General features: G+C 41.7%; 1 protein-coding gene across 3 annotated transcripts in view; it reads right to left on the bottom strand.

Moving 5' to 3' along the window:
* Window positions 1-26,699, bottom strand: part of pam (peptidylglycine alpha-amidating monooxygenase) — a 353,785-nt gene that overhangs the window by 104,294 nt on the left and 222,792 nt on the right. For all 3 annotated transcript variants that reach the window (XM_078565974.1, XM_078565966.1, XM_078565978.1), the window contains exons 13-14: window positions 26,486-26,667; window positions 23,799-23,870 (exon numbers count right to left, since the gene is read on the bottom strand). In XM_078565974.1, the coding sequence (XP_078422100.1) occupies window positions 23,799-23,870; window positions 26,486-26,667 (254 nt within the window). The remainder of the gene's footprint in view (window positions 1-23,798; window positions 23,871-26,485; window positions 26,668-26,699) is intronic.

Raw genomic sequence — 26,699 nt, 5'->3', positions numbered from 1 at the left:
GGGAATACGAGATGATGCATTTGGGGAGGTCAATCAAGGCAAAGGATTACACAATAAATAGGAGGATACTGAGAGATGTAGAGGACCATAAGACATAAGACATAGGAGCAGAAATTGGGCCATTCGGCTCATCGAGTCTGCTCCGCCATTCAATCATGGCTGATAAGTTTCTCAACCCCATTCTCCCGCCTTCTCCCTGTAACCTTTGATCCCCTTACCAATCAAGAACCTATCTATCTCGGTCTTAAATACACTCAATGACCTGGCCTCCACAGCCTTCTGTGGCAATGAATTCCATAGATTCACCACTCTCTGGCTAAAGAAGTTTCTCCTCATCTCTGTTCTAAAAGGTCTTCCCTTTACTCTGAGGCTGTGCCCTCGGATCCTAGTCTCTCCTACTAATGGAAACATCTTCCCCACGTCCACTCTATCCAGGCCTTTCAGTATTCTGTAAGTTTCAATCAGATCCCCCCTCATCCTTCTAAACTCCATCGAGTATAGACCCAGAGTCCTCAAACGTTCCTCATATGTTAAGCCTTTCATTCCTGGGATCTTTCTCGTGAACCTACTCTGGACCCTCTCCAGGGCCAGAACATCCTTCCTGAGATACGGGGCCCAAAATTGCTCACAATATTCTAAATGTGGTCTGACCAGAGCCTTATAAAGCCTCAGCAGCACATCCCTGCTTTTATGTTCTAGTCCTCTCGAAATAAATGCCAACATTGCATTTGCCTTCCGAACTACTGACTCAACCTGCAAGTTAACCTTAAGAGAATCCTGGACTAGGACTCCCAAGTCCCTTTGCACTCCAGATTTCTGAATTCTCTCCCCATTTAGAAAATAGTCTATGCCTCTATTCTTCCTACCAAAGTGCATGACCTCACACTTCCCCACATTGTATTCCATCTGCCACTTCTTTGCCCATTCTCCTAACCTGTCCAAATCCTTCTGCAGCCTCCCCGCCTCTTCAATACTACCTGTCCCTCCACCTATCTTTGTATCATCTGCAAATTTAGCCAGGATGCCCTCAGTTCCTTCATCTAGATTATTAATGTATAAAGTGAAAAGTTGTGGTCTCAACACTGACCCCTGCGGAACTCCACTAGTTACCGGCCGCCATCCTGAGAAGGACCCCCTTATCCCCACTCTCTGCCTCCTGCCAGACAGCCAATCTTCTATCCATGCTAGTACCTTGCCTCTAACACCATGGGCTCTTATCTTACTGAGCAGCCTCCTGTGCGGCACCTTGTCAAAGGCCTTCTGGAAGTCCAAGTAGATAACATCCATTGGCTCTCCTTTGTCTAACCTACTCGTTACCTCCTCAAAGAATTCTAACAGATTTGTCAGGCATGACCTCCCCTTGATGAAACCATGCTGACTTTGCCCGATTTTACCATGCACTTCCAAGTATTCTGAAATCTCATCCTTAATAATGGACTCTAAAATCTTACCAACGACGGAGGTCAGGCTAATCGGCCTGTAATTTCCCGTCTTTTGCCTCACTCCCTTCTTAAACAGGGGGTTACATTAGCAATTTTCCAGCCCTCTGGGCTGGCAACCCTCCCTGACTCGAGTGATTCCTGAAAGATCACCACTAACGCCTCCACTATCTCTTCAGCTATCTCCTTCAGAACTCTGGGGTGCAATCCATCTGGTCCAGGTGATTTAGAAGGGAGGGACCTTGAAGTGAGTGTCCACAGATCCCTGAAGGTAACAGGACAAGTTGATATGGTGATTAAGAAGGCAAATGGAATTATTTCATTTATTAGCTGAGGCATAGAATATAAGAGCAGGGAGGTTATGCTGGAACTCTTTAAAACATTAGTTAGGCCACAACTTGAGTACTATGTAAAGTTCTGGTCACCTCATTACAGAAATGATGTAATTGCATTCACGAGGGTACAGAGGAGATTTATGAGGATGTTGCCAGGGTTGGAAAATTGCAGCTATGAGGGCAGCTAAGGTGTTCTCCTTGGAATAGAGGAGGTTGAAGGAAGATTTGATTGAAATGTACAAAATTATGAGGGGCCTGGATAGAGTTTTTAAAATTCATTTACGAGATGTGGGCATCACTGGCTAGGCCAGCATTTATTGCCCATCCCTAATTGCATTTGAGCAGGTGATGGTGAGCTGCCTTCTTGAACTGCTGCAGTCCCTGTGTTACAGTGCTGTTAGGGACGGAGTTTCAGGATTTTGACCCAGCAACAGTGAATGGATGGGGAGGGCCTATTACTTTAACATAGAGATCAGTGCTAGGGTGTGCAGATTTAAAGTGATTCGTAGAAAGACCAGAGGAGAGATGAGGAAAGATTTTTTTACCCAAAGGATTGTGGGGGTCTGGAACTCACTGCCTGAAAGGGTAGTAGAGACAAAAACCCTCAACTCATTTAAAAGGTGTCTGGATATGCACCTCGAGTGCTCTAACCTGCAGGGCTACGGACCAAATGCTGGAAAGCAGGATTAGGCTAGGTGGCTCATTTTTCCACTGGCACAGACACAATAAGTGAAGTGGCCTCTTACTGTGCCATAAACTTTCTATGATTCTAATCAATGTGAAACTGAAATCCAACAATACATTAAGATTACATTTACCACCAATCTAGCTCCTGGTATTAGATTTTGTTTGTTGAATTTCTCTCTACAAGTTAAATATACATTGCATTTTACAATTCTCCTAAAGATGTGGCGATCTAAGTTAAGTCATTCTACTCTACAACAGTTTTGGTGGACTCATTCAGAAACAAAGAAAAACATTTATGAATTATAAGCAAAAAGTGTCAAATTAATTCAAATATTAAACTCAATTCAAAATGAGAGGTAAATAAGTGAGAGAGAAGGATCATAATGCCCCTCTGTTCCTGTGCACTTTCTAGAACTGTGCCATTAAAACTATATTGACTTTCCCTATTTCTTTCGCTAAAATGCTTCACCTCACGCTTCTCTGCATTAAATTAGATCTGCCACTTATCTGCCCGTTCTGCTAGACTATCTATATCCTGTTGCCACTGATTGGTATCATCCTCACTGTTTCCTACATCCTCAAATTTGATATCATTGGCAACTTCTGAAATTTTACACTAAAATTAAAGCAAAATAGCACAGATGCTGGAGATCTGAAATAAAACAAAGTACTGGAAAAACTCAGCCAGTCCAAACCCAGTTCCAAAGAAGAGTCATATTGGACTCCAAACGTTAACTCTATTTCTCCCTCTACAGATGCTGCCTGACTGGCTGAGTTTTTCCAGCACTTTGTTTTTATTTCTGAAATTTTACTCTGTATTCCAACATCAAAAAATCAATCCTTTATCCAAGCTGATACTGACCCTCCTGTTCAATGAGCTTCAATTTTGTTAACCAGCCTTTTGTCTTATTTGTGAAAAAATTTCTCAAAATTCATAAAGATAACGGCCAACCCATTTCCTTCATCAACCTTCTGTTACTTCATTAAAAATTCAATTAGGTTAGTCAAGCACAATCTGCAATTTCCAAACCTGTGCTGGCTCTCCTTAATTAACTCAAACCTCTCCAAACGCCTTACTGTTTCCTCGATTATTGTTTCTAAAACCTTACCCACCACTGATGTTAAACTGACCAGCCTGCAGTTCCTAGAAATGTCCTTACAGCCTTTCTTGGACAAAGGTGTTAAATTTGCCACTTTCTAATCCTCTGGCACCTCCCACGTGACTAAAGAAGTTTGCTAGATTATGGCAAGCCCTTCTGCTATCTCCAATTCCCACTTCTCTTAGCAACCTGGGATCCAAGCCATCTGGACCAGATGACTAATCCACTCTAAACATAGCCAGCCTTTCCAGTACATCCTGCCTATTAATTTTCATCCCTTCCATTACTTCTACCATCTACCAATATTTTGTCAGCACCCTCCTTTGTAAACATCTATACAAAGTACTCATTAAGTATTTTAGCCTTGCCCTGCACTTTTATGCATATATCATCCTCTTTGCCATAATATCTCTCACCTCCTATCACCTGCTTATTATTTACATTCGGTAGAAGATTTTTGGGCTCCCTTTTATGTTCACTGCTATTCTATTCTCATTAGCTACCAGACTTAGATCCCACTTCATTTGCCCTCTCAACACTGTACTTGACCTGGCTCTCGCTTGTAGAATCCACCTGACATGCACTATGTACCCTTGTTTTTTTGTTTCATCATATTCCCTATCTCCCTCGTCATCCAAAGAGTCTTGGCTTTGGGTCTGCAGACTTTCCCTTTTGTTAGAAAGTACCTAGCCTGTACCTGAAATGTTTTTCAAAGATGACTCACTGTTCCATTAGTTTCTCCCACCAGTCTTTGGTTCCTTTTTACCTTAACTAGATCTGTTCTTATCCCATTGAAGTTATCTCTCTTCCAATTTAGAAGTTCTACTTTATATTGTTCCATTACTAATCTAAACCTTATGATATGGTGATCACTGTTACCCCCATAGACACTTGGTCCACCTCATTCCCCAGCACCAGGTCCAGCAATGCCTCCTTTTTAGTTGGACTGGGAGCATACAGGTCAGGGAAGGTCTCCTGAACACAGTTCAAAAATTCTCCCATTATACTTTATTTTACTTTCAGACCAAATGAATATCTGGGTAATTAAAACCCCAATATTACTACTATAGCCCACATTGGTCATGTTTTTGAAACTCAGCTGTAGTGCTTCAAACCTGCAGATTGTGGTCGGGCTGAACATCTTCCCGTAGAGATTGCCCAAAGCTAATCCAACATCAGCCTGTGAGAAGCCAAGTGTAATCCTTTTGTATTTCAGTTCTTTGGCAAATTGTTCCATTTTCTCTTTGGTGGGGGTACATCTGTGATTTCCCTGTAGATTTGCCCCTCTATCTCTCTCTCACTATTTGGGAGGCTTCTAGCATATCCCCAGTAACGTAATCAGACCTTTCTTGCTTCTCAATTCTTGCCCCCTCAAAGACATCTCTTTCCAACACTACAATGTCTTCCCAAATCAATACTGCCACCCCACCTCTCCTTTTTCATTTTGTATCTTTTCCAAATACTTTTTATCCTTGAATATTAAGCGTCCAGTCCTCATTACTTTCAAACCACATTTCCGTTATTACCACTACATGACATTCCCACATGATTATTTGTGCTAATAGCTCACTAACCTTATTCATCATACTTTGTGGTGTTTATATACATGCATTCTAAACCCGTCATTGTATTGCTCCTATGCCTTCTTAGTCTGCTCCTAATATGGTATGACGTCCTTCTTTAGTCCTATCCAATATGCTCACTCCTTTATGCACCTTATTCATCTTTTTCACTTCTATATGCTGGTGCCCACCCTCCTATCAATTTAGTTTAAACCTTCCCTATCTACACTAATGAACCCCCCCCTCCATGAGGAAATTGGTCACAGCCCTGTTGAGGTGCAACCCATCCCCTAGGAATAGGTACTTCCTGCCCCAGAGCTGGTCCCAATGCCCCAAGAATCTGAAGCCCTTGCTCCCACACCATGCATCAAGCCACACATTGATCTTCCTTATCTTCCTATATCTACTCTTTCTAGCGCATGGTAGAGGTAATCCAGAGATTACCACCATCGAGGTCCTACTTTTTAACTTCTTCCTAAGCTCCTGAAAGTCTGAGCATGGGACCTCACTACTGTGTCCTTGGTACCAACATGTACCACAGCTTCTGATTCACCCCCTTCCCCCTGCAGAAAATTCTCTTCATGTTGTCCTTTACTCTAGCACCAGAGAGAGAACACATCACGCAGGACTCACAATGATGTTTACAGAAATACCTGTCTTATTGGTTGCCAGGGTTGGAAACGGTGTAACGGGTAGTGGGGATCAAAGATAACGGCTGCAAATTTCTTAATATTTAGGTTGAGGAAATTTCTGCTTATTCAATACTGAGGGCAGGATTTTCCTGTCGGCAAGTGGGGCCTGCTCGCCGACGTGTAAAATGACGCACGGTGACGTCGATCAGAACTCCCGACATCACCGCGTCTCATTTAAATTTTCAGGTAGGCGGGGACTCAGCAAAATCAACTGTGCGCCCGCCGACCTGTCAATGGCCAATTGTGGCCATTGAAGAGTCATTAAGCCAATTAATGGACCTGCCCGTCCAACCTTAAGGTTGGCAGGCAGGCCAGGAGCCCTGGTGGGCATTAGAAAAAGCATGAAATTTCATCCATGGGCGGGATGAGGTTTCATGTAGGTTTTAAAAAATTTAATTAAAGTTTCTTAAAAAGTTATGGACATGTCCCAACTCATGTGGCAGTGTCACATGAGGGGACATGTCAGGGAATTTTTTTATTTTTACTTATAATAATTTGTACATTAGAGCCAATCTCCCTGAGGCAGCACTTAGCCTCAGGGAGATGAGTGCGCTCTTTTGTGCGCATGCGCGAAAGAGCACACTCTCGGGTTTTGGGATTTCCCCCGCCTGCACAAGAAGCACATAGCGCTTCCCTGTGGACATCACGCTGGGTGATCCTTAATTGGCCTGCCCATGTAAAATGGTGGCGCACCCACACTTCAATTCCCCCCTAACGGTGGGGGGGGGGGGGGGGGTGGAGAAATCCTGCCCTGAATGTCAAACAGTTGACAAATCAGGTATTTAAAGTGGTGGTAGCGTGATAAAACTGAATGTTGTTGGCTTGGATGTGGATCATGTTGTTTTTTTCATATACCACTGAGGATAGCATGTAGATGAGAAAGGGGCCAAGGATAGATTTTTAAATAACTTCCTCTTTGATGCCTTTGAGATCTAATGGGATGTGCACTCCGGTGTAGCAAGCCATCCTGATAAAACAAAAATGTGAGCTGTCTCAATAAAAGTCAGCTAGTGAATCAATGCACTCTCTTAACTTTGCAGCACCTGGAGCAAATGAGGAAAAGACTTCCTTGTATTGGAGGAGTTCCTAGATAAGTGTACACACTTTTGCACCTATTTTTATCATTGAAACCTAGTACAAACTAGAATTGCGAGCTTGTGCATCTTCAAGCAGCCATGAGAAGCATCAAGACAAGCCTTTTTTCTCACCTATGCTTTTATTGCATAAGAGCTGAAAGGCACACTTGCCAGAGGTATAGAAATATCTATATACTGTGTATATCTATGTGCTATGACAGAAATGTTGAAAGACATACCAGGATCAACACTGTCACTAGAAACCTTATTGTCATAGATTCAGAAAGGAATGGATGTAGGCTGCCTGCGTTGAGATGCACAGCCAATTTCAACCATCCGGATGTCTTGTGTGCACTTTCAGGGTAAAGCTGCACTGCATCTATTCACATAAAGCACAATTTCATAGTAGATGGAGCTGCCAACCTCAAGCAGTTGTCCTTTGACAAAAAGGCATAAAGCATCTTTGAGCAAAGTCTGTGGAAGCACTAAGGGCTGAAAAGATCAGGTGTGTGGCTGCCTCTACTCAGTGAGTATCTTCCCTCTATTAGTCTCACTGTTACCCTCTCCTTGTTGTCATTCAGGGTAAAAAAAAGGCATATACTGCAAAAGAGCAGGAAAGTATACAATATATTGGCATCTTAGCTTTATTATGGGCACTCCATTGTAAAATTAAAACATCTTTTCCTTTTCTTTTGCTACAGGAACTTCCCAAGATGAGACAGCTGGGTCTCGTGGCATCATGTCTTGAAACTTTATATCGTGTCATGTCGCACACTTCACCTGGCACAAGAACCAGCATCCTGGGGTATTTAGATGAGATTCAGGAAGGAATAGCAAATGAAGCCACAGTCAAATGAGAAGGTATAAGTGGTGCCGGCCATTATTCTAGACCCAGGTGCTATTCTGCTGTATGGGCCAGGGATTGGTACCCTACAGGGAATATCTTCATAAAAGAGTTAGTGGAAAGTAAAACGCTTTAATAGTTAAACTGTGCTGAACATCTTGTGTGTTTTCTAAGAAAATGTGCAACAACACTTTAGTCGTAATACATTTGGCATTTCACACTGCAGCAAACCCTGGCATGCATGATAACTTGACAGACATCTGCGGAGGAGCTCATGAGAACCGATGTACCAAACCTAAACTATTCCATTCTCAAGTTCCATGACTGGGACTACTGGGAGATATTTTGCTCCAAAATTATATGAGTTTCATAGTGGCCTGACTAGAAAGACTGGTAAATTGACAACATAATCATGATGGCTGTCATCTAACCCATCAATAGTGCCCAATGATCTACTGTTAGATAAATCGCTGGTCATCCTTTTGGTGTATCTAATACCTGGGGCATGGGAGAAAGGATAGATGAGGCAGTTTACTCTTAGGATGATCTTAGCACGATTTCAGATCCATATAACCCAGCCTGCTCCTCAAAAGACCAAAGTAGTAACAGTTAGCAACAGTCACCCGGCACTGACTGACCTTATAGATTTAGTTCCAGCAGACATGTCAACTTTCTATCGAGAAATAAAGGGTTATTGTCAATTCCTGAGGCTCACACTGAACTCCAGCAACTAGCCACCAGCTAAGTGTGTTGACCAGCAGAATCTTTGCTTCAACAAATCAATCGTGTGCTCAACAGTGATTCTGGTTGACTAGATGGTCTCATTATACTTATATACTGTATTATTGCTCAAGGGGTTAAGGGAGTCATCAGCAGGACAATTAGAGTTGTAGAAGATAAACCTAGCATCTAAGCGGCTAACTATTACTGTCTCAGAACATTGAAATAAACTGGGCACTGTGTACTGCTACCTAATGAATATATATCATGGCACTATCTTGCATGATTCTATTTTGATGGACAGATAGCTACGTCGGTGCTTTCCCACTATAGCTTGCATTCTTGGGAAAATCTGTACCCAGTAAATGTTCTGCAACATGTCCAACATATGACTTTCACAGGGAAAGTGAAGATGTTACTTTTAACGAAAACTGTATCTGTCACATGCTTAATGCATCTCTGGGCAGCAGGTTCTACAGATACCCACCGGGATAGCCTGGTAGGCTTTGATGACATAACCATGCATTCACAACTATGAAAAGAACAATCTTTGTTGCAGAAGGCATCTCCTGGTCATATTGGACAAATGCATAGGTCTGTGACTTAGTGAAGAGAGGTTTCCTCTGATGTAGAATCAAAGAATGGTTACAAAGAAGGCGGCCATTTGTCTCACCCTGTCCACGCTGGCCCTTTCTAAGAGCTACTCATTTACTCTCACTCCCTGCTTTTTCTCCCATAGTCCTGCAAATTTCTCTCTTCAGATAATTAATCAATTTTCTTTCAAAAGCCACAATTGTCTCCACCACACTCTAAGGCAGTGCATTCCAGATCACAAACTCCTTCTGCAAAAAAAAAGATTTTCACGCGGCTATTGTTTCTTTTGCCAGTCAGCTGAAATGCGGGACCTCTGGTTCTTAATCCTTCTGCTACGTAAAACAGTTTCTCCTTATCTATTCTACTGAGACCCCTCATGACTATGAGCACGTCTATCAAATCTCTTTTAACCTTCTCTTCTCTAATGAGAACAGCCTCAGATTAATCAATCTATGCATAAAATATTAGAGTATAATATATATGTCATGAAGAGATATTAATGTCCATAATGTTACTGGAAATTATTTTTAAATTGGAATTGTAGTAGGGTCTGTGTGTGTCTTATTTGGATTAAAGCCTGCTAGTCTGGGTGCTTTGATGTATAGTAGTTTGAGATGTCAATTAGATAAATGTAACGAAGTTAAAAGATAAAGTGCAATCTGCATTTGTTGAATGAACCATTTAAAAGAATGGGTGAAATCTTGCACTAGCTGGGAGATGCCAAGCAATGCGTTTATATTATGAATAAAATTTGTGGAATGAAAGGATTATTGTTAGGAGAGGTAAAATTTTAAAAAACCTAGTAATACAGTGGAAAATTAACATTCAAAGGGGAAGCTAGGTATAAACAGAAAGGAGGTTGTGTGTATCAACCAGAGGCATTTAAGATCTAACCAACCTGTAAGCCTACAACTGTGTCTGCAAAGGAACCTCATTTTGAATTCGTAAGGTCAAATGTGCTTTGCCTGGTGTCTGTTGAAAGTCCATGGGTTACTGTTGCCTTGGTGAAGATTTACCCGGGAGTGATTAATTTGGGGATTTGTTTAAAAGTTATGATAGTAATTTGTAGACATGTGTATGTGTTTTAATTTGTTGTTAAATTAATAAATGTTTAGTTTAGTTTTATATAAAAAACCTCTTGAGGCTTGGTGGTTTCATTCCTGAATTCAGAGCTGCATCTCAAACATACCAATTGAAAATATAGGTTATGACAGTTTTTCAAGTTTCCCTCTGGGATTTAAACAACTCAGCCTTCACCAACTGCTGTGTCATAATACTGACCAGGTAGGGAATTGCCTAGGCATGCCTGCGGTAATGATGGCCGCAAATATAAATCCTCAGGGATAGGGGCATCTGTTTTTGGCTCTAAAACCCATTTTCCTCACCTAAGTTGTGCAGGACATAAGGAGCTCCCAAGGAGGTTGCCACCTTCGCAACTTTTTCTGTTGTAAGTTTCATTGGTATTTTGCAGCGGCAATGTAGGAAATCTTGCAATATAAAAGGACAGCCATTCACAACTATAAGAATTGATGCAGAAGAATTAAGAAAAGTAAAACGTGTACTTAAAAAGCAGAACTATTCCAACCAACTTTTCAAACTGATCTCTCTCTCTTCAGGTACCATGCCCTGAGAGGGCGTTGGCAAACATGGACCTCCATGTTAATTTTGCTCTGAAGATGTGGATCATCTTTATTGGTGGCGCATTCATTCAGTTTGTGAAGGCTCTTTATAAAGATCTTTCTTTGTCTACCTCAATCTGTTTTACCATCGATCTTTCCCATCAGCATCAGACTTTCTAAATTGCAATAACTTATTATGTGCCCAAGGGATTCCAACTGTCTCTTCCTGATTTTGGTCAACAGGTGCAGATCTTACGAGCGCCTCTTCACTGGTAGTCCAAGATATCTTTATTAATCGCCTAAAAACAAACTGATAGCCAGCTTTAAGAAGCCTACATGCCAGTTGAACTGTCATGCACCCAGTTAATTTAGACATGATGGCAGAGTCAGGAAACTAGCACCTGTTCTGTGGATGGCAACAAGGGGAACAGAGAGCCATCTTATATTAGATTCAGCTTTCATGCTCCTCTTCTCCAAATTTCTTTCCAAATCTTCAGTTATTTATGAGCTGACCAAGGCTTGAAAAAAAGATACACAAAGAAAGCCACATAGAGAATACACAAAATTAGTTAAGTATTCCCTGGAATCTAGAAGGTTAAGGGGTGATTTGATTCAAGATTTTAAGGATTTTGAAACAAATTGATAGGGTTGAAGAGAAACCTTTTCCACTGGCAAATTAGGAAACATTTCTTCATGCAAACAGTGATAGAAATGTGAAATTCTCTCCCACAAAAAGCAGAAGATGCTAGCTCAATTAATAATTTGAAATCTGAGGTTGTTAAGATTTTTGCCGGACAAGGGAAAAGACTAAGGAGCCCACTGAATGGTGGAACAAGCTTGTGTTGAATGGCCCTCTCCAGTTCCTATGCTGTTAGGAGGAACTCTTCTTTCCTAAGCAGCTATCAGTGCTCTACTGCTCATTGCTCCTAAAGCTGATCAATGAGCTTCTCTCTCTGCTCCTCTTAAATGGTGTGTGTTCCTTGTTCCGAAGGAAACTCAAATATCTGCTCATTTTCACTATTTGCAAAAAGAACTTTATAGAACTTGTGATTGCATATTTTGTTTACATTTAATAACCGAGCAAGAAAAAATGCTCTGACTACCATACCAGCATTTCTTATTTATCTTATAATGTGTATCACTGACTCAGCCATTAAGCAAAGTGCAATCTGCTGTGATTTATGAACCATATTCTATCTTCATTTATTGAGTTCATCTATCACAAATGGTGCGGAGTGTTGAAAAAAACTAGAAAGTCTACTGAATTAGTCAATGGATTTGTTTCCTAATAATAGTGAAGGTGGATACATGGGTAGTGATGATTCAAACTGCCATCATTCCAGAGATCTCATATTTCACTTGAAAATGATTCTGTTCTTCCAGAAATGCATCAGCAGACAAATGTTCATTTTGTAGCCTTTAACACAGTAAAACATTCAAAGGAGCTTCACTGGAGAAAATTACATAAGGAGATATTAGGATAGCTGACCTATAATTTGGTGAGGGGTAGATTTTAAGGACTGTCTTAAAGGAGAAGAGAGAAGTAGAGAGACAAATGAGTTTTAGGGAGGAAAATTCAGAGCTCAGAGATCTGAAGTCACAGCTGCCAATGGTGGAGTGATTAACATAAGGGAGGTCCAAGAAGCCAGAACTTCAAAGGTTATAGGGCTGGAGGAGATTACAGAGATAAGGGTGAAGCTGCAGGATGATTTGAAACAAAGGGCGAGAATTTTGAAATTGAGGTATTGCTGGACAGGCAGCCAATGTAGGTAAAAATTTTGGATTGATTGATGAAAGGGACTTGGTGTGAGTTAGGATAGGGCAGCAGGACATCAGAATAATTGAGTCTAGGGGTTAACAAAAGCATGGATGTGGGTTTAAGCAGCACATGAGCTGAGGGAGGAGACAGATGAGATCATGGAGCTGGAAGTGGTCTTGTTGACAGAGAAGACATGGATTCAGAAGCTTAGCTCAGAGTCAAAAAGGATGCCATGATTGTGAACAGTCTGCTTCAGCCTCAGGCAATAGTCAGGGAGAGAAATGAAGATGGTGAATAGGAAACAAAATCTGTAGTGGGGACCTAATTCAAAGGCATTGTTCTTCCTAATACTTAACTGGAAATTTCTGCCCATCCAAAACTGGGTGTCAGAAACATAGCAAGGAGAGTGACAAATCAGGTGCAGTGGAGGATTTGAGAGAGGTGGCAGTGACGTACAGCTTGGTGCCATCAGTGTACGTGCAGAATCTGACAATGCATTTTGAGATGATGTCATAATACAAACAGAAGAAACTGATTTGATGTGGCAAATTTTTTAAGTTGGGTACACATAACATCCCTAAAACAGAACTATATTCCTAATGCCAGAAGCTGTTCGAACAAATTATAATAAATTATAATTTTGCATTAATGATCATTAGTTATGTAAAATCAAATAACTGTTTAGTTAACAGTCCCTATTTCTGTAACATTTTGTCTTCTCAGCTGCCAATCCCCCTAAAATCTTAGGATTTTCTGGAAAAGCAAGGAAAATCCCAAATGCTCTATACCACAAATTGTCTTTGCACAACTGCCCGTACCCCATTTCTCTATTTGAAGCACCTCTGTCAACTAGATAGTTAAGATATGATTGATATGACTAACATAGTTGTCAGGTTGAGTATTCAATCATCTCTTTAATACTGCAAATCCTATGTTACATAATAAAGTGCACAGATTATTTGCTTAAAATGTGACTGCAATACAGAAAATAACTTGCACTTACATTGTTCCTTTAGAAAAAATGCAACATTTAGTTAAACATTTTTCCTATATTAATTCAGCTCCTGTATCTTATTAATCTTCAGATATATGTGTTACCTATATGTGTGTGTGTATATATAAGGATATGCATGTATCTTAATACTGACATTAAGAAGGAATAAACTCCAAATAGTTATCTTAATAAGGCTTTGGGAGAATCAAATAACTGATGTCTGACTCAATATGAGTTCAGACTAATCAGTCATAACATATAATGGGACATGCATACAGAGGAATACACTTTAATGATTTCTGTCCATTCAGCAAATCCTAGTGCAGGAATATATTAACTGTTTCTGCACCATAATCTGTGAAACATGATAGTTAGCCAGGATTAAAAAATGACTAATGAGAGCAAATGTGCCATAATGCATTAGAAGTGTAAATCAAATGTCCTTTCAGCCTCCGCCATCATGCTTTGTGCTGTGATTAACGTCAACTGACAAGTCTGGATGTTTAAAAAAAAATGCTTGGGAAAGTTGAAAAAATATCTGCACCTGCTCCCCTTCATTGACTAATGAGCACTCTGCTTTGATTTGGAAATGTGACACCATTCAGTTCTGTCAGTTTCAGGCAATATAGCTGTAAGCTTTTGTTATGACAGCTGGAGTCATTATGAATCCTTGGCAGGATTTCAAAATCTAATACTGGCTTTGATTCAGCAAGTGGTCCACTGATCCAAGAACAATTGAAACCTTTAAGATGCTCTAATAACAGAATATGCCTTTGATGTAGTTTCTTTACTGTTTACATATCTAATAGGCACTTAAAAGATTTCAATTTTTTTGCACTGGAGTAGTTTTTTCTCATTCCGGTGTCAATGATAGTGTGTTTGACTTCAGAGTTTTGTTAGATTGTTAGAGGAAAGTAGTTCCCATGGTACCTCAGGACGATACATAGTGCATACAGGGTGAGTGACAATGGAGGATACATGGGGGGCATGGAAGTGGCATGGGGTGGCTGGGTGATCTGAGGAGGCATGGGTAATCTGAGGGGGAATAAAGGGTGGGTGGGTGGAGCTGTGAGGGGGGCGAAGTTTAGGGGGATTTTAAACAATGTTGGGAGCTGGGCTGCTGTATTGGAGAACCGAGGCAGGCCTTCCAACTGGCCCGCCTCTGCAACCGCACTCCATCTCAGCTCACAAAAAGCACCGTGAACCCGACCCATTTGAAAAAACAAAATCCTGGGCAAAGTCACACATGGGTTAGGTGTGCATTTTGGAAGGCACAAAACTGCATCAGTCGGATTTGCCCAACCCGCACGAAAATTCTAGCCTCGGAATTAAATGAACTAGGCTACACATAATAATAGGGAAAAAGAAAGGTAGCAGAAATGGCAAAAGTTTTAGTTCTTTCAAATATGATGAGTTACAAATAATGGGGAACATATTTTTAGTTTTGGAATTCCATACTTGAGATCATGAAAGAAAATGTGTGTTTGTTCAACAGGATGATCAACCCCATAGTCTACATTAACAGAATTAATTCAATTAACATCAAGATGGTGTCTGACCAAAAGAATTATCATTACGCATGCTGAGCACCCATATCCAGGAAGTAGAGACAATGCCCTAATTGTGTGCCAGTCTTTGGTGCTCATGTTATTTGAAGCAGCATTCATTTTATGAAACCTTCCATCATCGGTAAAGCTGCTTGACATGAACACCTTAGCATCTGTAGGATATTCCTTCACTGTCACTTCCACCTTCAAGCAAATTGTGCAATGTAACATGAGTGCAACAGTGGCTAATTTAGGTCTGTGTCATGGTTGGCAGGTTGAAAGAAATTAGAACAATTTAGCAATAGTTACTTTTACTATTCTCCTGATAACAGCAAACGTCTTCCTAATTTGAAGGCAAATATGAGGCACCTTGGTGATTACATTGATTCACTTGGTCCACCTTCCCCTATGTTGCTGGCACCTGTGCTTTTAGGCCCTTTATCATCAAACAGACTCAATTTGCCTTTCATGCAATGCAGGACATCCAACCCTACAGCATCAAAAGTACCAGAGCTGTCCACACCTTTCTACATCTGTACGACTTCAAGTCAACTTCTTTCTCAGTGCCACAATTTGTCCTTTAACAAAGAGCTGCAGTGTCATTGAATTTAACACTCTTCATGCTAAATACTTACAGGCCAAGCTCACTGAACAAAAATTTTACGTGCCAGTAGCCTATTTAAATTAGTGGAAGGGACTTTTTAAATCATTTGTTCATGGGATGTGGGCGTCACCAGCTGGGCCAGCATTTATTGCCCATCCCTAATTGCCCTTGAGAACTGAATGGCTTGCTAGGCCATTTCAGAGGGTATTTAAGAGTCAACCAGGTTATTGTGGGTCTGAAGTCACACGTAGGCCAGACCAAGTAAGGATGGCAGATTTCCTTCCCTAAGGGACATTAGTGGACCAGATGGGTTTTTATGTCAATGGTTTCATAGTCATCATTAGATTTTTAATTCCAGATTTTTTCATTTAATTTCACCAACTGCCATGGTGGGATTCAAACCCAGGTCCCCAGAGAATTACCCTGGGCATCTGGAGTACTAATCCAGTGATAATACCACCGCCTCCCCTGAGGTACATACTTGCTGAGCTGTGGACACAAACAGGTCTATGATTGTTTTAATGCCATTTTTGGCAAGACAAGGCCTAAGGATCACACCAACTTTCAAGGAGGCCATTTGGCCCATTGTCCCTGTGCCAGCTCTCCGCAAAACCTCTACATATAGTCCTACCACCATGTTTATCCTTACCCCTTTAAATTTTTCTTACAAAAAGCTATGGATTCTGGTTTCACCATGTCTGTAAAACCTGCTATAATTCTCATCTCTCCATTTGCACTTTTAGCATGATCTCACAGAACACTAACTTAATTTACCAGGAAATGTTATCCTCCCCCAAATCCTCCCTACCAGAAAGTGATTATTTAAATGTTTTTTCTCACACCTAAACTTTTGCTAAATGTTCTGCACAATTGTTGAGAAATTCAGTTGGAAACATAATACTACATTTTTAATAACAAATATTTTAACCACCTTTTTATTTGCAGACTGGCTGCACAATGGAGATTTCTCAGTAAAATTGATCCCTTGTGGGGCATTATCGAAAGTACTGAATTTCAAAATATTTGCCCTTACAATTCAGAGGACAATAAAGTACTTTGAATGGTGTAAATATCCGAAACACTGTACCCTTGCAAGGACTTTTCCACTTTCAAAGCAGAAACTGCTATTGGTCAGTGTTGTCAGAGGTGAGATTTGAGAGACTACATACAACAATGTCTCACCAAGGTAATAGTCCTTCAAAGACTATACTAATGAATACAACTGATTCCATTCTCAACATTTTAATACTGAAAGACAATTTTTCTTTAGGAAAGGCAATGAATTCGTATTTATCGTGCCTAGGGATGAACAAATGCACACACACTAACATAAATATGTCCGTATTTTGCATCTTGTTTAATATACAAGCTGTTTGGTCATTCACATGAAGCAGCAGCCATATGGAGCAAAATTGCAATGCCTCAAGTAGGTATTTCACAAAAAACTGTACCCTCACTTGGTAAAGATTCTAGAGAATGGTATCTTTTGTCTTTAAAGTAAATTGAGTAAATGTATATTTCACATTAATGATAATTCCAGAGTGGCACTGGGGTTGGTATTAGTAGATTTGTTGCCTCTAAATGGACCTGTGACCTCTAAACTAAATATTGGGAAGACCAAAGTCATTGGCTGGGACTTTCCGTGCCCACCGGCATTGGGCGTGTTCGGTGGTGTTAGCAATCAATACGGTACGATCGGTTTCACGATGGCGTGAAACCAGTTTGCGATCGTCTGCTCAGCCCGCCAATGGCGGGCCACATTTCCCGCCATCGGATGTCGGGAACCTCGTTGTTATACATCTGCAATACATTATTAGGCCTGCACGCTGGAATCGTCCGCCCAGGCGGGCAGGAAAACACACCGATTTGTTTCACAACAGCACATAAGCGACATGCAACCGGTGGGCTGCACTTCGCTTGGGACTTCTGAGGTTTGTTTGCCTACCTTGTTTCAGTCAGCACTTGTAGTTATCAGCACCAGACTTCACAGACAGCACCACATCACTTTTAGGGGGGCTCACGGGCAGGTCTCCACCTACCAGGTCAGCCATATATGGGTGACTTTGCAATAGCTGCATGGCTAGGGCTTGCTTGGCGAAGGGGGAGAAGTGGCCTCAGGAAAGGGAGGAGGCTGCAGGGCGAGCGCTGTACTGGAAAAGGAGGGTAACCCAGGGTGCGTGTGGGGCACATGTTGATCTGTGCAAGTCACCTCAAGATGGTGAGGGCTGAGGTGGCAGTCTCCAGTCAAGATGAGGCCAGATGGTGATGTGAGGGTATGCGTGAGAGAATGGGTGGTGATATCCCTTGAGCTGGCAGAGAGCGAGATGCCAGTGAATATGTGATGGGCTTGAGTGTGTGATTTTTGAGTGATGAGATGGTTGTCTTACCCTGGCTGCACAGATGAGATCATTCATCTTCTATCTGCATTGAAAGACCAACTTCTTCTGTGTAGCAATGGCACTGATCATCACTGCCACCGCCTCCCAAACCTGGTTGGTCACGTTGCTGCCCATCCTGCAGCCAATGAGGAAGTAGAGGGCATTGCAGAAGGCCTCCATGGCGTCACAAAGATGCTCCAGTGACGCGTCACTGAACCTGGGGGCTGTAGTCTTTTTGCCTTTCGTGGACATCTTCCCTGCAGTAGTCGTGTGCTGGAAGCACTGAGGTGTGTGCGTGCGGCTGGACTTTAAATATGGTGCCCGGCGTGATGAAATGGTGAGGCGATGGCGTAGCAGATGAAAGAGAGCCCGCCCACCATTGAAATGGCATGTTTCCAGGAATGCATAACTAATAGGGCAGGTTTGGGATGATATGGCATGAAAACCCAACATTGCAGCCAGCGGGTAAAGCAACTACCGCACTTAGTGCAAATCTGGGGCGATTCCGCCCATTGTCTTCAGCAGACCCAGCTACAAACTGCGTTCCCTGAACCACCAGCTCTATCCCTCTTTGCAGCCAACTATCTAGGCTGCACCAGACTTTTCGCCACTTCGGTGTCATATTTCACCCAGAGATGAACTTCCGACCATATATCCAGGCCATTACAAGTCTACTCACTTCCATCTCGGTAAAGCCGCCTGACTCTGACCCCACCACAGCTCATCTGTGCTGGCTTCCGATTAAGTAACACCATGATTTTAAAGTTCTCATCCTTGTTTTCAAATCCCTCCATGGCCTCACCTTTCCCTATCTCTGTAATTGCCTCCAGCTCCACAACCTTCAAGATATTTGCGTTGCTCTAATTCTGCACTCCCAAGCATCTCCAGTTTTAATCATTGCAATGCTGGCAGCCATGTCTTCAACTGCCAAGGCCCTAGGCTCTGGAAATTCCCTCCCTAAATCTCTGCATCTCTTCCTCTTTATAGACCTTCTTTGAAACCTACCTCTTTGGCCAAACTTTTGTTCTTTGGTCCCAATACCTCCTCATGTGTCTCAGTGCCAAATCTTGTTTGACAATGCTCTTGCAAGTGCCCTAGGACATTTTCTACCTAAAGGTAATACGAAAATATGTGTTGTTGTTCTAAGTACCACTTTTTCTTCATCAAGCCTTGAATTCTGCAATTTCCACTGTATAAAGTAAGGGAAATCAGCTCTACGTGTCTAACTTTAACCCAATTACAACTTGCAACATTCTCAATAACGTGGGTGTTCAGTATTTATTTTATAAAATCACCACGGACAGTGATAATATCACTGATCTGTGTTTCCAGAACTTTATGTTAGTGTAAAGTTGGCTTTAGACAACCATTATAATACTGATCTCCTTTTCCCCCATTCCATTCAAATAGTCCTTTTCTTTTTCTTTATTAAAACACCATCAGCACCAAACGTACATTCATACATCATGTAGACATGATATCTTGCTGCATTAATTGAGCAGAATCCAATAAGATTCCTCTATCTACAAAAAGGATGATGAGTTCCATGGTGAACATAAAAATGTTTCGGTGGTTAAAAAAAATCTATTCAGGTCACATTGTATATGATGAGTACTGTTTGCACAGTTCTGAACCAGCTGATTGATGCTTCATGAATTACTTTGTGGAAAGAGTGTTAGCAATATGATCGCATGCAGTCTTCTTGTGGAAACAGGTGTGATTGCATCAGATGAATATCCATCATTTGATGTTGTAGTGAGTAGAATGGAATTTAATAAAAACAACTTTATATAACAGAATAACAGTTGTTCTTCAGATTTTACTGCAGAAATAACAGTGAAGCTCATAAATTTCACTGTTATCTACCTGGAAATGAGACAACAACTTCCAGTGGAAATCAAAAGGTCCTTATCTGAGATGTCCTGCTCCAAAAAAGGTTGCTGAAAAAGGTACTTTGATATCTAACTCATCATTGAAATAAGCAAAATGAAATGTTATTGCAGTTGTTACTGGACTGGTAATCCAGAGACCCAGGGTAATGCTCTGGGGAACCTGGGTTCAAATCCCACTACGGCAGATGGTGGAATTTGAATTCAATAAAAACCTGGAATTAAAAGTCTAATGGTGACCATGAAACCACTATCGATTGTTGTAAAAACCCATCTGGTTCACTAATGTCCTTTAGAGAAGGAAATTTGCTGTCCGTATCTGGTCTGGCCTACATGTGATTCCAGACCCGCAGTAACGTGGTTGACTCTTAAATGCCCTCTGAAATGGCCTAGAAAGACAACCAGTTGTATCAAACTGCTAAAAAGCCAATAAAAAGGAATGAAACCGGACGGACCACCCGGCATCAACCTAGGCACTAGAAACGACAAAGAGAAACCCAGCCCTGTTAACCCTGCAAAGTCCTCCTGGAGCCTGTGCCAAAATTGGGAGAGCTGTCTCACAGACTGCCTGAAGTACTCATGGTATCATACCTTACAGATAATATCCCAGACACCATCATCGCCTCCCTAAGTAGGCCCTGTTCCACCGGCAGGTCAAACCCAGAAGAGGTGGCGGCACCGTGGTATACAGTTGGGAGGGAGTTACCCTGGGAGTCCTCAACATCAGTTCTGGTCCCAAGTCTCATGGCATTAGGTCAAACATGGGCAAGGAAACCTCCTGCTGATTACCATGTACCGCACACTGCACACCTCCCCCCACCCCCCCTCACCCCTTCAGCTGATGAATCAGTGCTCCTCCATGTTGAACACCACTTGGAGGAAGCACTGAGGGTGGCAAGGGCGCAGAACGTACTCTGGGTGCGGGACATCACTGTCCACCACCAAGAGTGGATTGGTGGCACCATCACAGACCGAGCTGGCTGAGTCCTAAAGGACATAGCTGCTAGACTGGGTCTGCAGCAGATGGCGAGGGAACCAACAAGGGAGAAAAACATACTTGACCTCATCCGCACCAACCTGCCTGCCGCAGATGCATCTGTCCCTGACAGTATCGGTAGGACTGACCACCGCATTGTTCGAGTGGAGACAAAGTCCCGTCTTAACATTGAAGATACCCTCCATCGTGTTGTGTGGCACTACCACCGTGCTAAATGGGACTAAGTTCAAACAGATCTAGCAGCTCAAGACTGGGCAGCCATGAGGTGCTGTGGGCCATCAGCAGCAGCAGAATTGTACTCGACCACAATCTGTAACCTCATGACCTGGCATATCCCCCACTCTACAATTACCTTCAAATCAGGGGATATACCCTGGCTCAATGAAGAGTGCAAGAGGACGTGCCAGGAGTAGCACCAGGCATGCCTAAAAATGAGGTGTCAACCTGATGAAGCTACAACACAGGACTACTTGCGTGCCAGGCAGCATAAGCAGCAAGTGAGAGACAGAGCTAAGTGATTTCACAACCAACGGATCAGATCCAAGCTTTGCAGTCCTGCCACATCCAATCATTAACAACTCACTGGAAGAGGAGGCTCCACAAATATCCCCATCATCAATGATGGAGGAGTCCAGCTCATCAGTGCAAAAGATAAGGCTGAAGTATTTGCTACAATCTTCAGCCAGAAGTGCCGAGTGGATGATCCATCTCGGCCTCTTCCGGAGGTCCCCAGCACCATAGATGCCAATCTTCAGCCAATTCGATATCAAGAACGGCTGAAAGCTCTGGATACTGCAAAGGCTACGGGCCCTGACAATATTCCAGCAATAGTACTGAAGACTTGTGCTCCAGAACTTGCCGCACCCCTAGTCAAGATGTTCCAGTACAGCTACAACACCAGCATGTACCAGTCAATATGGAAAACTGTCTAGGTATGTCCTGTACACAAAAAGCAGGACAAATCCAACCCGGCCAATTGCCGCCCCATCAGTCTACTCTCGATCATCAGTAAAGTGATGAAGGAGTCATCAACAGTGCTATCAAGCCGCACTTGCTTAGCAGTAACCTGCTCACTGACGCTCAGTTTGGGTTCCACCAGGGTCACTCAGCTTCTGACCTCATTATGGCCTGGATTCAAACATGGACAAAACAGCTGAACTCCAGAGGTGAGTGACAGTGATTGCCCTTGACATCAAGGCAGCATTTGACCTAGTGTGGCATCAAGGAGCCCTAGCAAAACTGGAGTCAATCGGAATCAGGGGGAAAACTCTCCGCAGGTTGGAGTCATACCTAGCACAAAGGAAGATGGTTGTGGTTGTTGGAGCTCAACTATCTCAGTTCCAGGACATCACTGCAGGAGTTCCTCAGGGTAGTGTTGGAGTTCCAACCATCTTCAGCTGCTTCATGAATGACCTTCCTTCCATCATAAGGTCAGATGTGGGGATGTTCGCTGATGATTGAACAATGTTCAGCACCATTCACAACTCCTCAGATACTGAAGCAGTCCATGTCCAAATGCAGCAAGACCTGGACAATATCCAGGCTTGGGCTGACAAGTGGCAAGTAACATTCACATCACACAAGTGCCAGGCAATGATAATCTCCAACAAGAGAGAACCTAACCATAGCCCCTTGGCATTCAATGCCATTACCATCACTGAACCCCTACAATCAACATCCTGGGGATTACCATTGACCAGAAACTGAACTGGACCAGCCATATAAATACTGTGGCCACAAGTGCAGGTCAGAGGCTAGGAATGCTGCGAGTAACTCACTCACCTCCTAACTCACGAAAGACTGTCTGCCATCTACAAGGCACAAGTCAGGAGTGTGATGAAATACTCACCACTTGCCTGGATGAGTGCAGCTCCAACAACACTCAAGAAGTGTAACACCGTCCAGGGCAATGCATCCCGCTTGATTGGCACCCCTTCCACAAACATTCACTGCCTCCACCACCGACACACAGTAGCAGCAGTGTGTACCATCTACAAGATACACTGCAGGAACTCACCAAAGCTCCTTAGGCAGGACCTTCCAAACCCACAACCACTACCACCTAGAAGGACAAGGGCAGCAGATACATGGGAACACCACCACCTGGAAGTTCCCCTCCAAGCCACTCGCCATCCTGACTTGGAAATATATCACCGGTTCTTCACCGTCGCTCGGTCAAAATCCTAGAACTCCCTTCCTAACAGCACTGTGGGTGCAGCTACACCACATGGACTGCAGCAGTTCAAGAAGGCAGCTTGCTACCACCTTCTCAAGGGCAATTAGTGTTGGGCAATAAATGCCGGCCTAGGCAGTGACAGCCACATCACGTAAATGAATTTTTAAAAAACTCAAACACTTAGGTCTTATCTATTCCAGTAAGCATCCTTTTAATAGCACACTAATTCTTCATTTTTGCCAGCCGCCCTCTGCCTCACTGAAAAATTAATTCTTGCAAATGTAGAGTCTTATTCCTTCAGGTTTTCATCACTTTAGGATATTAAAAGAAATAAAGAGTTGGTTTATTTTCAATTTTTCTTATCTTATCTTTCTCTTTTAATCCAATCTTCCTTTCCCTTTCTGTACCTCATTTGGCCTTGATTCAATACTCAAACTCACGCTTCTTGGTTCAAACTCTGTGTCGCTCATTTATAATTTTTTAATGTGACTGGTGAAGGAGACACAGTTGATTGCGCTGTTCACAGAGATGCCCTGCAGAGGGTTCCACACTGTTTTGGTCCTCTAATTTATAATAAGATCCATTGCAATATCTCAAGTCCATGGGCAAGTATAATGTACAGCCAGCACCATTTGTTCGCTACTAAATGTGAAATCTGACACAATAAATTTTAATATGCAGTACCTTTTTTAAGTTCCATCATAATTTCATATACAAGTGATGCTGATGCTGATTACCCGACCAATGAGAAAAATATGTATTATCAAAGTACATTGTCGTACATACCCTGGTCAAGAACAACCTCTTCCTCCCTTTTAGGTTGCTGCAGTATAACATTTTCATCTGGGTTCTCTTTACCTAGTAGTTGCATTAATGAAAAGCACATTTTTAAGTTATTTTAATTTGTTCTTAGATACACACCTTCAAACAAATGGCAAAGGTCCCATCTATGTGCACTACTGTTATAAATATTGTCTATACACAATCTTAAAAGATTTTAAAATAACCAAAATTAGGAAAATTGTCAAAAAGAGAGGCACGCTGCCAAAGCTTTTCATCTCTCACTCATCGACTCAAACGCAAGAATGCCTAAATTCAGATGATCACAATAATTTATACTATGGGAGAAAGGGGTGCTGATTGATTAGCCAAGGCATTGCCGTGGATAAAGCAACGGGGGACTATAGGCTTCCCAAGCTCCTGGGTGATTCAAAAAAGGTGAAAGGCTGGAACATATTCCTTTTTTTTTGCAGAGAACAGGCCCCTGCATTTGAATGTATGTTGCTTCCAGCAAGTATAAGTATATGTTATAAGCCCAATTGATTATCCTAAATTGGTTGTTAGTATATCTATTAGTGCACTCAGGATTGCTCAACAATTGCTGCCCAATTATAGACTCTTATTTCACAGTAGACATTCTGTTTTGGGTTTTGCAAGCACAAGTTGTACTCTGAAACAAAAACTGAAAATGCTAGAAAAACTCAGCAGGTCTAGCAGCATTTATGGAGAGAGAAACAGAGTTGACATTTCGAGTCCGTATGACCCTTCTTCAGAGCAGAATAAGGGTCACACAGACTCAAAATGTCAACTCTGTTTCTCTCTCCACAGATGCTGCTAGATCTGCTGAGTTTTTCCAGCATTTTCAGTTTTTGTTTCAGATTCCTAGCATCCGCAGTATTTTGCTTTTATTTTAAGGTTGTACCCTGCCTTTTACGAATAACCTAAGAAACATGCTGCTTGATTTGTTCAGCCAATCGCTGTGACATATGGACTACATACGTGGTGGTTCACCAGCACTGAAATACATACATGACATTGCTCAATTGTGTGGTAGGTCATTCATATGCAGGAACCCATTTTCTCGAAACAAAAGGAATATGTTCAAGCCTTGCACCATTTTTGAATTGCCCAGGAGCTTGGGCAATAGTTTCCCATTGCTTTCTCCATGGAAATGCCTCAGCCAATCTGAGTCAACTTTCCAACCAATCAGCACCCTTTTCTCCCGTAGGATAAAATGTTGTGATTATTTGAAATTTTGCCTTCTTGCATTTGTCATGACGAATACAAGGTGAAAAACTTCAGCAACATATCTCTCTTTTCAGCAATACTCAAGTGCTGTACTACCAAGTGACAGTTTGTATACCAAATTAGGAAAAGGACCAATTAACAGAGTAGACCAAATGCAAACTTGGGAATATCTTGCTAGCGTATATTTTAGATGTCCAATTGTTCAGCAGGAAAGTTCCAACAAATAAGAAGAGATTGTATATTCCTGTTACTTCATATTTCATTTTCCAAGCGCACCAGAAGGGAAGATTTTTTTATTTCTGGATCTGGGCCTATATTAACATTTCTCAAAAAAATGTAAAAATTAATTTGGTCACTACTTCATACAGCACAAGATGGCATTCCCAGGATATTAACTGAGTGCAATATTTATAGCTTGATATTGGGACAGCAATATAGCACACTCTATTTTTCAAAGCTTTAATTTCATCATTAACTTCATCACCAGAGCAAACTTTATAAGTGGCTATTTTCACACAACTCTGAGAATTTCATTCTTGCAATTAGATAGATGGAAAGTTTGGTAGCTGCTGAAGACTACCCACATATCCTTATCTAATAATAGTGGCAGCTAATTCAATGGTACTAAATGTAAAAACTAGCTCAAGAGCTTAAAAAAAATGCTTATAGAGCCCCTAAAAACTGACAACTCAAAACAGTTCAAAAATGAGAAAGTATGGTTACATAGGGTTTGCAATTTAAACTGCAGTTATAACTAATCTTCATATATTTGAATTGAGGGAAAAAGAAAAAAAAACAGGAAAGCTTAAAGGGAAAATACTAACATTTGAAGACAAAGTTGGTGAAGTTAGAGGGCGTGATGAGAGAGAGAGAAATTTTGTGCTTTGGCTCATTTTATGCACTCTTACACTCCATACTTCTTAATTCATAAACTTATAATTTACACCATTGACAACCAAATTTACTTTCCCACATCCAACACAAGTACCCCAGTGCAGAAAGGCATCTACGCTGGTATGTGGAAACACTATATCATCCAACTCCTTACTTTTGGAGACACTTCCAACCTTCCAAATTCAAGCTAACACTTTTGGCTTTCTCCTCCATTAATTAAATCTTCAATGGGCGTGCAGAAATGTCACAACTAATTATCAGCTTATCTGGAGCTGTACACTGCTGGCCCCAGCAACAGCATTTTGTAACATGACCAAAAACAAAATGTTTCAAAGCTGTCTTTAAGTGGTTAAGGGACATAACTAGTAGACCACTAGTGCCAGAATCACTTATTCCTAAAGTGAAAGCTTTCTACATGTACTACATTCATTCTCTCTGATCCCCTGAATAATTTTGATGAATAATGCAATTGTAATGTTTCTATAACATAAAATATCTGTGCTGTAACTGTGAACTATTTATCCCTTTGACAATTATTAAAATCTAATCACCTGTATGATGTCCATGCATAGCCATATCTGGGCTGACAGGGATCGGAATATTTGCCTCCGGAGGAATATGTTTAAACAATTCAGGGCTACCTTCTTGCATGCAATACATGTATGGCTTGGCATGCTTAGCTTCCATGTAATACATGATATATAAGTTGCACATTTCATCTTTCGACGTTCTTCTGTTAACAAAGCAAAATAATTGTATGTTTAA

Source organism: Cetorhinus maximus, chromosome 2, assembly GCF_964194155.1.
Source record: "Cetorhinus maximus chromosome 2, sCetMax3.hap1.1, whole genome shotgun sequence".
Taxonomy (NCBI): Eukaryota; Metazoa; Chordata; class Chondrichthyes; order Lamniformes; family Cetorhinidae; genus Cetorhinus; species Cetorhinus maximus.
This window is presented reverse-complemented; position numbering and strand designations above follow the sequence as displayed.